A 14,224-nucleotide genomic window follows, 5' to 3' on the forward strand; every position below is an offset into this window, starting at 1 on the left:
ATTGGAAACACGCAATGGGACATTCCAAATCCTCTAAACCCCAAAAACCCAGTGAAATGGGCGGTGATGGTGATTTATTGTCCAAGATTAGCTTTCTCTGAGTAGCCCGAGAGTTGTGAAATTGTTGGTAGTTGTCACTGTTGTGATGATTTATCTCTTTTGTATGTTATAGTTTTTCCAGTGGGGAAGAAGATGTGGAAACCAAATGATACATAGAGTCTACAAATGATAATTGTTGTTATTCTTTTCTTTTTTATATACATAAATATTTATTTGCTTCACCTTGTTCAGACTCACACTTTTGTAATCTTGGAGCTTTTCACTTTAATACAAACGTTTTGTTCAAGAATCTAAGAGCCAAATCATTATTAAATTCGTTATCACACGGAGAGCCAAGTTTCTCTCCTTGTATTTGATTAAACTACAATTTATTTCTAAAACTATATAGTTACTCCGTCTTCTGTTTTGTGCATTTTGGTAGTGTAGCTTGAATCTCTGAAAGTTCTCAGTTTTGAGCATTAACGAAACTTTGTCATTGTGGGAGTTCTTCAGTATATTAAAGTTTTGAATTATTTGTGTTAACTCTTATAGCTTATTTTGAATAAGAATTAGATCAATCAGGAATCCAACAACATAGAGAAAAACAAAGAATGAATCTTTTGGAATCCCCTTGACAGTAGTAATTTGTAAGAATCTCAAGTGGTATAAATTTGGAACTAAGAATCCTAATATACCCTCTGTGTTGCCCTGATCAAACCCTAAAAATCGCCATGAGAGTCCAATACAATTCCACAATCAGGCTTCTTGGTTGTTGTTCTCGACGAGTATCTTCTTGCAAGCTTCATAACACATGAAGGAGATTCCAGCAGCAGGAACCAACTTCAAGCAACTCGGTCCAAGCCCCTTGTACCAACCGAGAATACCTTCGTGCTCAAGTATGCTCACTAGAGCGTCTAACATGTTCTTGTACACAACTCTCCCACTAACCGCTCCCACCTGCATATGCTTCCGAGCCACCTCGAGGGGGAAAGTCGCGGTGCTCGATAGTGCACCCGCTAGAGAACCTATCAAAAGAGTCTCAATGTTTCCAATCTTGTCTTGCTTTGAAAAACTCCGGTATGCTTTTCTTAAGGAATCATATGCAAAATAGTTTGTAGCTGCATATGGAACAACTCCAATAAGACTAGGAGCAAGACCCCTGTAGAGTTCAGTGGGTCCTTCCTCTCGTATAATTTTGACAAATGCATCGAATATCCCCTTGTACACACCTCTCTGCAATTAGTTTGAAAGACAGTTTAATGAGCCGTAACTAAAACAGTATTAGTCCAAATCCATTTGACTTTTGCACAATATCTGACTGAATTCTTGTGAAAAAGACATTTCATTTTTTAAGAATGTAGTTGTTTTTTTTTAGAACCGAGAGGAGCCAAACCTGAATTGTAAGACGAGTCTTGACTAGTTCAAGAGGGTAAGTCAAGAGGGTTTGGCTAACTCCAGCACAAGCGCCGGCGAGTAATGAAGCTGGGATTGGGATTCTTGGTTGCTCTCCATTTTCTGGTGACAATTTCTTGTTTACTGTCTCGAATACAAAGAGCTGCACATATAAAGATTGGAAACAAAGAAAGTTTAATTTTTTTAATAAAAAAAGAGTAACAAAAGGCTCATCATTTCGCCATATGACAGTTTCAACCAACAGAAGACTTTTGAGAGATAAAAGTCAACAGGATATTATTAGTATAAAAGAGAAATGGTCAAGAAAAATTGACAATCCAATTCAAACATCCAAAAGAGATTCTTTTTATCTCAAAAACTTGCTCAATCAACATTTCAATCCTAAACAAAGACTTTTATGGATTGATTCATTGTGGTACCTCGACGGCTCGAGCAGGTGCGACCCTAATGACATTGACCAAATTGCCCCTGAAGAGACCAGTCCAACCTTCATGCTTCATGATATCGCCGAACACTTCGGTGGAGGAGTTCCCGCCACTTCCCACCATGAGATGCGTCCTGATCGTCTCCAACGGCGCAACCACCGTTCTCGAGACCGCTCCGGCCACGGCTCCGCTTAAAAGCCGCCGCAACGAAGGATTAGCGATCTTTAACTTCAGTTTCAGGGCACCTTTCTTCTTCTTCTTCTTCTCGCCATTAACTCCTTCCTCCTCCTCTTCCTCTTTACCAGGCATATACTTGGTGTAGAGATCATTGAGCTGAGCAGATAAGCTGTTGTTGCCTCTGCTCGGAGAAGAGAGTGATCCGGACCCGAATCCGGATCCGAATGGATTAGTTTGGTTAACGCTCGCGAATAACCCACCAACTGGGTGGTAAGTTCCGCTGTTTAGGCTCCAATCGGAGCATGCTAAATCGAAATCGGAGAAAAACCCATTTCTCGAATCGTCGAACAACTGGATTCCGGTTTTCCCCATACTAATCAGAAGCTTCTGATGCGGAAAGTAATGATCTTTTAGTTTGTTTGACGATACAGCTTACAGAGGATGATGGTCACGATTCACGGCCACTCATCTTCGTTTGAAAGAAATGAAATTTGCGAAAATGGGTGTGAGGAGAATCGTGTGAAGAGGACGAGAGAGAGAGAGTCTGTCTGTTATATCTCTCTCTCAGTCAATGGGTCGTCTCTTTCGTTGAGCTTAGGGTTTTAACGAGTATATTGCTGCTGTTTTTTTGCCCTTTTTGGGTGGGTAGGTAGATGGAGTCAGTGGGTGGGACGTAGACTGCGTTTAGGTTTTTTTTGTTTTTTTCATTTTCTTGCAGCTAATTTTGTTTTTTTTTAAATAATACTCCAAATTTTTCTTAATTTAATACGGTTATGATATTAATATTTAATTTCTACCAATCTAGAATCTCACGAAATAATTGCCGACATTAAAATGTAGAGCCGTAACGCCGTAGAAGAAGTGACTGGGTGTTATATTTTTCGCATATGAACAAACTAAACCGAAACTCAATCGTGCTGAATTATAAAAAAGTAGTAATAATGAACGACTCTATTAACTTTGCAATGCATTTGAAATTCTACAAAGTAACGAGAACTTTTAAAAAACACTACTAAAACATTTTCAGGTTTTGTTTTGGAAAAATACTAGTACACATGTTTTAGAGAGAATACTGAGAAGTTTAGTAAATTTTCATCCAAGCATTTAATACTCACAAAAGAAAAGCCCGTAGACACATTTCAATCAACTTACACGAAAAGTTGGGTGGAAACACTTAGAGATCCACATTTACCGTTTGCTTATTTGATATGCTTTGTTCGTTATGTTTGTGCACACACACAAACATAAAGAGCGTGTGATTGTTGTCTAAGTTTAGGTGATACAATGCTTAGTTATGCACTTATGCTCCCTGTAATAAAGAGCATGTGATTGTTGTCTGTAATGCACCCTAGCACCGAGACGCTTTATAAAAGAAGCATTTGTTTGCTTACTTCTTTTGATCAACCATCATGTGAAGCATTAAGTAAAATATTAGAGGAATGAGCTAGATTATTTTATCCTTGATGCATTATTGATCTCTTCCAAAGTAATCCCTCTAGGTGCCACTAGTCACTCTATCAAGCAACTAAATTTAGGAGAAACAAAGACTCAAATTACGTAACAAACTTTATACATTTCATCGAATGGACAAATTGTCGTGTGACACCAATTGGGTTGGGTTTAGGCCCACTTCAGGTCTTTATGAGACACAAACGATCGCTGTTTGAAAGTTCATCGGAGTCAACTCAAAAATCTTTCGTACTTCCAAGTACAAAAGACAACTTGATACGATATGGGGTTGATTAAAAGTCGTTGACACGAGTTCATTTAGATAACACTAAGAGCATGATGTTCAAGGATGTTGGAGAAAGACGTACAACCTTTTAGAGAAGAAAAAGAGAGAGAGTCAAATTTCCCATGGTAAAAGAAGTATTAATTTTACTGTGGTGAAAACGTGAATGACCCAAGTTTTGGCATAAATGAAAAAAGATTGTGTGGCTATTTCGATTTTCATTGTACGCATTTAGCACTAGAGCTTGTAATGACAATAACGAAGAACCAAACATGATCTTAGTGGAAATAAAGTAAACTACTTGAACAACTGTTACCAACATAGTAGATGCATAAGGAAGACAAAAGAAAACTCCATAGACCATAAGGTTCGTGTGGTACACTTTAAAACATAAACTAAGACATTGTACCATCAAATTACTATGTAAATATTAATTAACCATGGCTTCAAGTAAATAAAACTCAAAAACAGAAGAATGAGAAGACGAAGACGATCATACCTAAAACAAAAAAAAAAGATGAAGCAAAGTAGTGATCCGATCCGAAGATGTGCAAAATCCTGCTGAAAATTCCCTCCAAAGCTACCAAAATCATCCTAATCCCATCAGCTCTTATTCCTCTCTGAAATTTCACACATTCATCAGATTCACAAACCTTTCATCATCAAACTCAGTCTTCGGTTTCATCACGTTTTCCAGCACCTTCACTTTCCCTCTCTTCCAACAGCTTCCCAGCAGCTTCCTCATCACTCTGCTGAACCTTCTTCTGAGCATCCTTAGCCTTCAAAGCCTGCAGCTTGCAGTGATTGTAATAAGCAACACCCAAAAACGCAAGCCCGTATCCGAATAGATTGAGCGGAGTGACCGTGTCTTTAATCACCGACCACGAGAAGGCAATCAAGAGCCAGTCCTTGACCACACCAGCCACATTCATGGTTAACGCCGATGTTTTCCCAACGAGGAGGAACACGGCGAGGTTCAAAGCAAACGCACACAGAGAGTTAGTGCCGAAAACCATCAAATCGAAGTGGAAACTCGACGTTTCCCTGAGAATCGGGAGTTCTACAAAGATCCATGGGAAGAACAGGAAAGCCAAACAACAGGGAGCAACGTAATACAGTGAAGTGATGGGATTAAGGTTGATTCCTTTAGAAGTGAGCAAGATCTGGATAAGAACCAACCTTGTTGCCTCGAAAGCGACGGCTCCAAGCTGAAGCATCACTCCCCAGGTGTCGAATTTAGCCTCACCATAGGCAGCAATCGCGACGCCGAAGGAGATCGAGAGCATGTTGGTCATCGTCTCCGATTTAAACGATTCCTTCTTGAGGAGGACACCGATTGAGTAAACGGCGACGGGCATTAGGGCTTTGAGCATCTGGATGAAGGAGACGGAGAGGTAGATGTAAGCGGAATTAGAGAGCCAGAGGGAGAGTGAGTACAAGGCCCCGATCGGGACCACAGATCTGATGTAGGTCTCGCGAGACATTGAAACTGGCTCGACGACCTTGAAGACCTTGATGAGGAGGACGGCGAGGGAAGAGCAGAAGGCCATGTGGATCATGGTGAGTGTGATCGGAAAAGGCCAATTGTACATCTTCTTGTCGAGGATGTACTTGTTGTAGACGATGACCGTGAAGCTGAGGAAGATCCAGATCGCCACGTAGGTGTACGAGAGGACGATCTTCTTGATCACTCCATCGCTAAGTGCGCCGCCTTTTCCCATGGTGGCTTCGGCGGAGGAGGACGGAGGTGGTGCGCAGGATAGCGACGGGGAGGGTGCGCAGGTTAGAAGGGCGCAGTGTATTGTGGTGATTTTTGATTTTGAGGGGACAGAGAGAGAGAGTGAGAGACTTTTGTTGTTGGGTCTAATGTGGAGAGAGGTTTGGCGTGACTGTGTGCTATGCTACGTGGCTTAAAGGCGTTTTTTTATTGACTAAATGGGCCTAACTGTGGGCCCACTATGTATTCCTTCCCTCCCTGTTTTTTTATTTTTCAACGTTTGAAAATGAATGTTCACTTTTAGTTAGATAACATCTGCCTAATTTCCAAAATCTACGACTGCAATGTGAAATTTGAAGTGTAGAAGATCTCTAACCAATATCTATAAGACGACAACGTTTGATTGATTCTGAATGTGAATAGACTTTTTCGGTAACGATTTCTCGCAAGTCCATGTTTCTGTTAATCATTATGTGATTGAATCGTATCCTAGTATTGTACTCAGTGATTAGGGAAGATTCGTTGCACACAAGTAATCGAATTCAATAAATTTTTCACTTGTGTTTAATTCAAAGTGCACTAACCTGTCAAAACTAGCAAAAATTACTTATCTAGATAAATTATTTATTAAAATCAATTTTTATTTATTTTTGATGTATATATAACATTTGATGTGCCTAGTCTTGTGTTATTGCTGGTCAATGGTGTTACAAAAATGCCATTTGAAAAAACAAATTGACGTTAATAATTCCTACTATGTTGTCAACATTACCTATAATAGTATTTTGCTCTTTATTTTAATATTTCATAGTCTCGCCTAACACATAGATCACAGATCTCGACACTGTTTGGTTTAAACTCTTATCTTCTTCTTCTTCTTCTTCTTTTTTTTTTCTTTTAGTTGAGCTCAGGGCTTTGTGACTAGTTCTTTGTTTTTTACGGGCTACGCCTACGAATAACATAGGATTTATGTAAAATCAATAACTCAATTGTATCTCTTTTATGAATTTCACATTTTTATTGTGAGTTCATTACTAGAATTAACCCATAAAACTATGGATCTAAGTAATTCTCTTCTTCATTTATTTTGCTAAGTAAAGTATTCTCTTGTATGATAGCATATAGTATTGTAAATGAACATCACCAAAAAAACAAATTCTTAACTTGTTGAATCACATTTCAAAAGCAAATACGACCCTAACTTAACAAGAAAGGTCTTAATCAAAGTATAGAAAAGGAAAGCTGAATAATGGAGGTTGAGCAATCGGTGTTGGAGGTTGAGCATCCGGCGACGGAGGTTTTGCATATGGTGTTGACGGAGCTAGAGCAGGAAACGGTGATGGAGGTTGAGGATCTTTATGATCATGAGCGTCACACTTGATATCAATGCTTACAAAGCGGCTAATTACATGTGCGAATTGGCAAAACGCGTGGAGAAGCGTTTTCGGAGATGAAGAAGTGATATTGATGTGTTCCATAACGATGTTATCGCAACCTACATTCTTGTCACAATCTAGTTTTATTGCATCACTTTCTCCACTACATGTCCCTTTGAAATATTTGAATGTCACGTCGCTCACTTTCACCGCAGTGCCCTGAAGAATTTTCAAAACAGAAGATATTTTATCTACTTTCAATAATTTTCGAGGCTTAAAAACTCAGCTTACAGATAATATCACTTCATATTCCATATAGTATATAAAACACTATTGTAAAAAAAAAAAATTACCCCTGCTGGTTTACAGGAACCACCATCACAGTAGTGTTGATCGATGATGATGGGGAATTTGGCATTTATCAACGTAATATTCTCGTACAAAATATTTTTGGCAAACCCTCGTCCGCCCTTAAAAAATAATGTAATATATCAGTTATATATCTTATATTATGTATATTATGGTTTTTTAACTCCAAAAAAAAAAAAAAAAAAACTTACAGGCCAGGTCTTAATTCTTGCGCCATTCGCCGTTCCACTGAAGGTACAATCTCTTACATTCACGTTTTGTACTGTGTCCATGGCCCCTCCTTTCCCCAAACTTCCTATACTGTATTATTTTAAAATACAAAAGACAACCAAACAAAAACAAACACAGTTATAAATTTATTTAGTAAAACCAAACAAAATCAAAATCAAAACGTCAACCTTAACCATCGGATTAATATATTTCGACATATTTATATATTTAGTATACCTGTTGAAATCGATCTCATTTCATCATATATAAACTTTTTAACATGTACTGGTCTAATGTTATGAAAACAAAATATATGTGTGAACCTTATGCCATGACCCGGACCACATGCCACACGAGTAATGTTGATATCGTACGAGCTGCCGTTAATCGCAACACAATCATCACCTAATATGTAGGAAAACCATATATATAATTTATAAAAAAAAAAAAAGAAGAAGAAGAAGGAAGTTTTGTAATTTATCTCATGATAAATATTTATTCGGTATATTTCAATTATTTTGTTTTCTTATAAAAAAATAATAATACCGGTTTCGATTGACGAGTCGAAAATATGGATATTGTGTGAAAGGCAAATATCAATGCCATCGGTATTTGGACTGTTTGCAGGGGCGATTAGGCGAAGATTTGAAATAGTTGCATTGACGCAATTAAGAACTGAAATGTGATTCTTCGGACTATCCATTTGAGTTATTCCATTATAGATAATGTCATTACACGCAAAGAATCTCACTGCCTGAATAAGCAAAGATAAAACCATCAATCTATCATAATGTTTTATATTGCATATATACTTTTAAAACAGCATCTTGAATAGTTTTTCAACATACCTCTGGTCGGGAGTACACCTCAACAGAAGACCACCAATTTCCTCCATGTGTATTGAGGACACCAGATCCATTGAGAACAAGACCTGTCACCTTTTCAAAACATAACCAATATTCACTTTTTTTGCTTCCCCACCCTTTTACCATTGTCGGCGCTTCAATTTTTCCATCAATCTTGCAGAATTAAAAAAGAAATAAATCATAAATAATTATAAATGTGACTATTTATTTTGGCAAAGAGGTTATAACAAGTTGATTTACAAATAAATGAGTTAATCCATAACATCATTTTTAGTAAATACCTGAATATGAAGATTACGAGATACACAAGGACCTTGAAACAATTGTGGTAGTATGGTATACGTCTCGTTGGCATGAATTACAAGAGAATTTGCCTCATTCTCCTTTGCTCCACATAGCGCTTTCCATGCGTCTTGAAACGCCTGTTTCATAAGCATTATATATCAAATATTGATTTAATGCTTTAGTTGAAAATAATTTATTTTTTTGAAGAATTAGTAGAAAATAAAATAATTTGTATAAACAGTTACTTGAGAATGATCAACATTCGTATGATCAGAATCGGATAGAAAATCTCTAATGCTTAGAGTCATCTGACTATTTCCGTCTTGCAAATAGAACGATGTTAGTAAAAGCACCGAAAGCAGTAACTCGAAATCCTAATAACAATGCGAAAACTGTTATTGTATATACTTAAACAAAAAGAAACCAATGAAATACACGAATGAAGTTTGAGGGAGTGTCTCACCATTTTTATCTGAATTAATTAGAAAATGGTTATATTATTCTTTTTAGCAAATCTAATCTTAAGATGGTGTGTTGTAAGTTGTATGTATTTATACAAGCGTAGAGTTGATAGTCCATATACATATTGTAAATTTTAAATTTGATTACTTACTTGCAAACATTTGTAAAGAAACACGAAATTCTTCTTTTGTTAAAGAAGTAAATAAATTTGAATAAATATATAAAGTTACTATATGCTATCTTATTGGTATTGGGTTGACATACTTAATATACTTTGTTAATATGCGTTCAACGCATTGGATGCATTTGCTATTTATTTGCTAATACTTTAAATGAAACACCTATTCAAATATGTAAAATTTCAAACTGTTGAACTTATATTATAAACTACATATAGTAATATAATTGTCTGTGGCATACAAAAATATCATGTAATGTGCATTTCTTGGAAAGAATAAAAAAGGTAGCATTCTTGTGGATAGATCTCCAAAGAGGATTAAAAATGTAATTATCAAAATTCAAAAGGGACATGTTTTCTTTTAATGTTTTAGTTACTTATTTATAAACCTAAAACACTTCATTTCAATCCTAAATGAAAAGAAAAGGTTCCAAAAAAATATATATATAGAAACATGATCAAACCTTGTGTATGCCTAATAATGACCAATGACTAATACTAAAGGTCCAAAATTATTTAACAAAAAAATTCTGCTTGCACAAGCAGGCGTGGAGGCTAGAAAGAGAAGACATGGGAGAGCCTAAAACGTAGAAACATGGTTCTTGAAAACACTGCACTTGAAGTTCTGAAATTTTACACCTCTCCAATTTAATTGTGATTATCTCTCCGATTTAGAGTTGTAAACAATGTAATATAATATTAAGACAAAGGAAGAACTATGAAGAAGAGAAAAATGTTTTAGTTACTTATTTATAAACCTAAAACACTGTGTTTCACTTCAAGTAATAACTCGTAGCATTCGAAGACTCAAATATTTCAAATCATTAACACTATGACCAGAAAGTAAGCTGAGAAGAGAAATAGAATTCGTCTGTAGTACATTTTTATGGAGAAACCATGTGGTCTTATAAACGAGTGTGTGGAAGGGAAACATCGTGTCTTCAATTGTTTAAAATACAACAGTTTTTCGTCCACTTTTAATTAATGACATATAGGCTCATCGCAACTTTGATATACAATAATAATATATCCATATAGTTAAAATTGTAATAGATAAAAAATTTAAACAAAAAACAAAATAACTTATAGGAAGACCTTAAATAATTTAATGAAAAGGCGGAGGCAATGGCAAATATGAAAGATTTTTATGTGAACTACAATTGATACCGATATTGACGAATGAAGCAAGCACATCAGCGAATTTACAATATGTAGTGAGATTCTTAACCGGTGATGAAGATGTGATGTTGATGTGTTCCATCACGATATTATGACACCTTTCAGTTTCGTCACAGTCTAATTTTATCGCAATTTTACTTGCGGAGGTCCCTTCAAAATGTCTAAATGTTACGTTGCTCACTTTCACCGCATTCCCCTACATGGTTAGTCACATATATATCAATATATTTGCATTCAAAATATAAGAACTGAGCCGTAAAATTTATACCTCAAAAAGCTAATGTGAAATTATATTTTTACGTGCATCGTGATTTTAAGATACTAAAGAGATGAAGCATTTTCCAATTTTAACTAATTGTTAATATGATTTACCATCCATCTAAGATATGGTTAACAAATCCCAGGTGTAAATGATATAGTAGATTTTACTTAAGTTTATTAGCGGTTTATGTATACCTCATATAATTTGATTAGTAAGTTATTTTTATAAATGTTTGAATCCCAAGAAAATAAATCTATGTTTAATAAAAACGATAAAAAAAATAAAAACGATTGTAAAGTTTAAATGTTACCTCTACGTCGCCACCGTTAGAGTAATGTTGATCGATGATTATGGGATATTTAGTATCTGTCAACGTAATGTGTTCGTACAAAATGTTCTTAGCTAACCCTCCTCCACCCTACAAAAAAAAATGTAAAACTTAATATGATATACATAAATATGTATAAATGTATTGTATATATATATATGTATATTTCTTTACAAAGGAAGGAAATACTTACATGCCAAGTTTTGATTCTCGCCCCGTTTTGAGTTCCTAAAAAGCTGCAATTTCTTACGTTCACGTTTTCAACTATGTCAGCTTCCCCATTTTTTCCCATACTTCCAATGCTGCATTTTGTTTTGAATTTCACATAGTAAACAATTTAATGCTTAAAAAGAATTTGTCTTATAAAAAATATATCGAATCATTTAATTTCGTCTGAAATAGTGAAATATTAATATATATGGGTACAAAAATAAATTGAATCCAGCATAATTGAACTAGTAATTTTAAATAAGTATCAAAGTTTCTTTGAGATATTAGGTTTCATCGTGTATGCACATTATTTTGAAATGCCTGATGTTGGGCAAATTTCAGATAATATCATATACTTAAAATTGATGAATTATAATCTCTATACGTAAGTTTTGTTGGTTAAATCTCTATAAACAACTTCAAAATATGTAAACCTGATACCGTGACCCGGACCACATGCCACACGAGTGATATTGATATCGGAAGAACCACCACGCCCACCATTTACTGCAATGCAATCATCACCTAACATGTAAAGACCAACAAATCAAAACAATTTTAGCATATTTTCTCTAATTCAATCAATGTAAAAAAACCTGAATAACATTCAAATGAAAAGAATTAAAAAATACCAGTTTGGATAGAGGAGTCTAAGACATGGATATTATGTGACATAGAAATATCGATGCCATCGGTGTTTGGACTATCTTCGGGTGCGATTAAATGAAGATTTGACAAAGTTGCGTTGTTGCAAGCAACAATTGAAATATGAATTCTTGGACTATTCATTTGAGTTAGTCCATTATATATAATGTCGTTGCATGCCTTAAAACTAATTGTCTGTAAATGCAAACAAGACGTAATAAGTTATCAATATTATTAATGATATATCTAAACTGATATATTAAAGGTTCAAATAAAATAAAATGATATATTTAGTTTAATATAATCATGATATTTTCATTTGAACAAATTACTACTAAAAGTGGGATTTTCAAAATTAACCAAGTTTAATATACTTATATTTTATTTTCTTAATTATTTATACCATCTGGATTTGTTACAGAAACAATATGCTACAAAAACAATAAGCAATAATGCAGTATATTATATCATTCTTTGTTAAATTATGTTTAATTAAAAATGTTAAATAGTCATTTTTTCGTGTGATCATGTTCAATTTCTATATCCAAGAGAATCTTTTTTTCATTAGCACTTATAAAAAACAAAATTTAATGACCAACTAAACATAGTTTTCTAAGTTTAATATGAGGTTTATAAGCAATAAAAAAATCTTATTAGAACTATTTATTCTTATTCAAATATATTATATATATATATATTGAAAAAAAAAAAAAGAGATTGTGTGGGGCATGACTTACTCTAGGTCGATTAGAATGGCTAACAGCTGGCCACCAAGCTTCCCCATGGGGATGAAGGGTACCAGAGCCATTGAGGAAGAGACCTTCCACATCTTTGAAACATAACCAACTATCAATATTCTTTGTGTTTTTCCACTCTCCGTATGCCTTTGGCGCTTCGATTTTCCCATCAATCTATTCTTACCCACGAAAAAAAAAAGAATTATACATGCATGCGATAATCTGAATCGTGTATATGAGTAAATGTATACGTATGAGCAAAATAAAGTTGGGTTTCAAAGCTTAAACATGAAACGAACCATGTAAAGTTCAAGACGTTTACATGTTTATATATGAGAATAAATAAGATTTTCGATAATATTATTGTATTAGTTATATTTTCTTAAAATCCATCTTTTTATTTTAATGTGTTAAGGTTACTTATAAACTTGAACACTTTATATTCTGCAGTTTATTAATGTTTTAATTATATTTAGATTAAAGATATACATGTTTGCATCTTGAGATTGATATCAACATCTTTAGCTAAACAAATTATACTCCAGATGTTTTTAATCTCTAGTCTAATTAGAACAAATGATTTGTATGTATAAATGGTAATATCAATATCATCATCTATTAGTATCAATTGTTTGGTTTGATGTGTACGTAATGATCTATTTATTTATTAAAATTTAAAATAAACATTTTTTTTTTGGTCAGCAAATAAACATTTTTATATGCTCGTTAAAAGAAACATGCTTTGCAAGAATTAATCTTCATATAAATCAATTGATTTTATAACAGCTTCAAAGTACCTGAATGTGAATGTAAGAAGATACGCATGGACCTTTAAACAGTTGTGGTTGTATAGTGTATGTTTCGTTTTCATGTATCACTAGCGCGGACCCGACAGACCTTTCATCTTCGCATAACCCTTTCCATGCTTCTTGAAATGTCTTTTTTTTTAGAAAAAAAAAAGGTCAATATCTAATGAAAATATTTACCATAATTCTAGCTGTGGATAAATAGGCTAAACAACAAAACAATTACTTGAGAATAATCAACGTTCGTAGGGTTAGTATCGGTTATAAAATCCTTGATGCTTAGAATCCTCCGGCCATCTCCGGATTTCAAATGGTACGATACAATTATAATCACTAAGAACAGTATTTTCAAACTCTTCATAGTAAAAGAAAATTAGTTGAAATACTTCAATTATAAATGTTTCAATATAATGAGATGATGATAAAAGAAAATCAAATGAAAGAAAGAGAGTATTTTGTCCCCAGCTTAATTTTGATTTGAAGATAAATTTTGTTATATAGATTACGATATATAGTAGAGTTGGATGAGTTTTACATGCTATAAGTGTTATATATATATGTGAATATATAGAGTTGAGAATCGAAACTTTTACGATACTTTTGATTACTTGTTAAGATTTCCAAATTGTGTACTTAGAATAGTTCTAAGAGAAATGCCCACGTTTCCGACACAATCTGATATATTTAAGAAACTAATTAAAGAAAAGCTTCAATTAGATAATGATAATAATATACATGAAGAAATCAAGATTTTAGTCAAAGTTAGACAGTTGATGAATTGGATGTTGACAAAAAAAAAAAAAATTGT

General features: G+C 34.2%; 4 protein-coding genes across 5 annotated transcripts; all 4 read right to left on the reverse strand.

Moving 5' to 3' along the window:
• Positions 1–618: 618 nt before the first annotated feature.
• On the reverse strand, positions 619–2,716 carry LOC18029956 (adenine nucleotide transporter BT1, chloroplastic/mitochondrial). The gene is made up of 3 exons (XM_006412415.2): positions 1,872–2,716; positions 1,433–1,594; positions 619–1,272 (listed from the first exon to the last, which is right to left on the reverse strand). The coding sequence occupies exons 1-3, from the start codon at positions 2,424–2,426 to the stop codon at positions 796–798; spliced, it is 1,194 nt and encodes a 397-aa protein (XP_006412478.1). The 5' UTR covers positions 2,427–2,716; the 3' UTR covers positions 619–795.
• Positions 2,717–4,064: 1,348 nt separating this feature from the next.
• On the reverse strand, positions 4,065–5,664 carry LOC18029957 (probable sugar phosphate/phosphate translocator At4g32390). The gene has a single exon (XM_006412417.2). It carries the CDS (start codon positions 5,505–5,507, stop codon positions 4,455–4,457), a length of 1,053 nt encoding a protein of 350 aa, XP_006412480.1. The 5' UTR covers positions 5,508–5,664; the 3' UTR covers positions 4,065–4,454.
• Positions 5,665–6,720: 1,056 nt separating this feature from the next.
• On the reverse strand, positions 6,721–8,917 carry LOC18029958 (probable polygalacturonase At3g15720). Of its 2 annotated transcripts, XM_006412418.2 has the most exons (8): positions 8,855–8,917; positions 8,606–8,746; positions 8,307–8,477; positions 8,005–8,212; positions 7,782–7,863; positions 7,440–7,548; positions 7,233–7,349; positions 6,721–7,098 (listed from the first exon to the last, which is right to left on the reverse strand). In XM_006412418.2, exons 1-8 carry the CDS (start codon positions 8,915–8,917, stop codon positions 6,721–6,723), a joined length of 1,269 nt encoding a protein of 422 aa, XP_006412481.2. The 2 variants fall into 2 exon arrangements, with proteins under 2 accessions (XP_006412481.2, XP_024005642.1); XM_024149874.1 differs by lacking the exon at positions 7,233–7,349.
• Positions 8,918–10,349: 1,432 nt separating this feature from the next.
• On the reverse strand, positions 10,350–13,777 carry LOC18029959 (probable polygalacturonase At3g15720). Its single transcript, XM_024149873.1, has 8 exons — positions 13,643–13,777; positions 13,408–13,548; positions 12,611–12,784; positions 11,861–12,068; positions 11,663–11,753; positions 11,212–11,320; positions 11,001–11,108; positions 10,350–10,624 (listed from the first exon to the last, which is right to left on the reverse strand). The coding sequence occupies exons 1-8, from the start codon at positions 13,775–13,777 to the stop codon at positions 10,355–10,357; spliced, it is 1,236 nt and encodes a 411-aa protein (XP_024005641.1). The 3' UTR covers positions 10,350–10,354.
• Positions 13,778–14,224: the final 447 nt, after the last annotated feature.

The sequence above is a fragment of the Eutrema salsugineum genome, unplaced genomic scaffold (assembly GCF_000478725.1).
Source record: "Eutrema salsugineum unplaced genomic scaffold, Eutsalg1_0 scaffold_1, whole genome shotgun sequence".
Classification (NCBI taxonomy): Eukaryota; Viridiplantae; Streptophyta; class Magnoliopsida; order Brassicales; family Brassicaceae; genus Eutrema; species Eutrema salsugineum.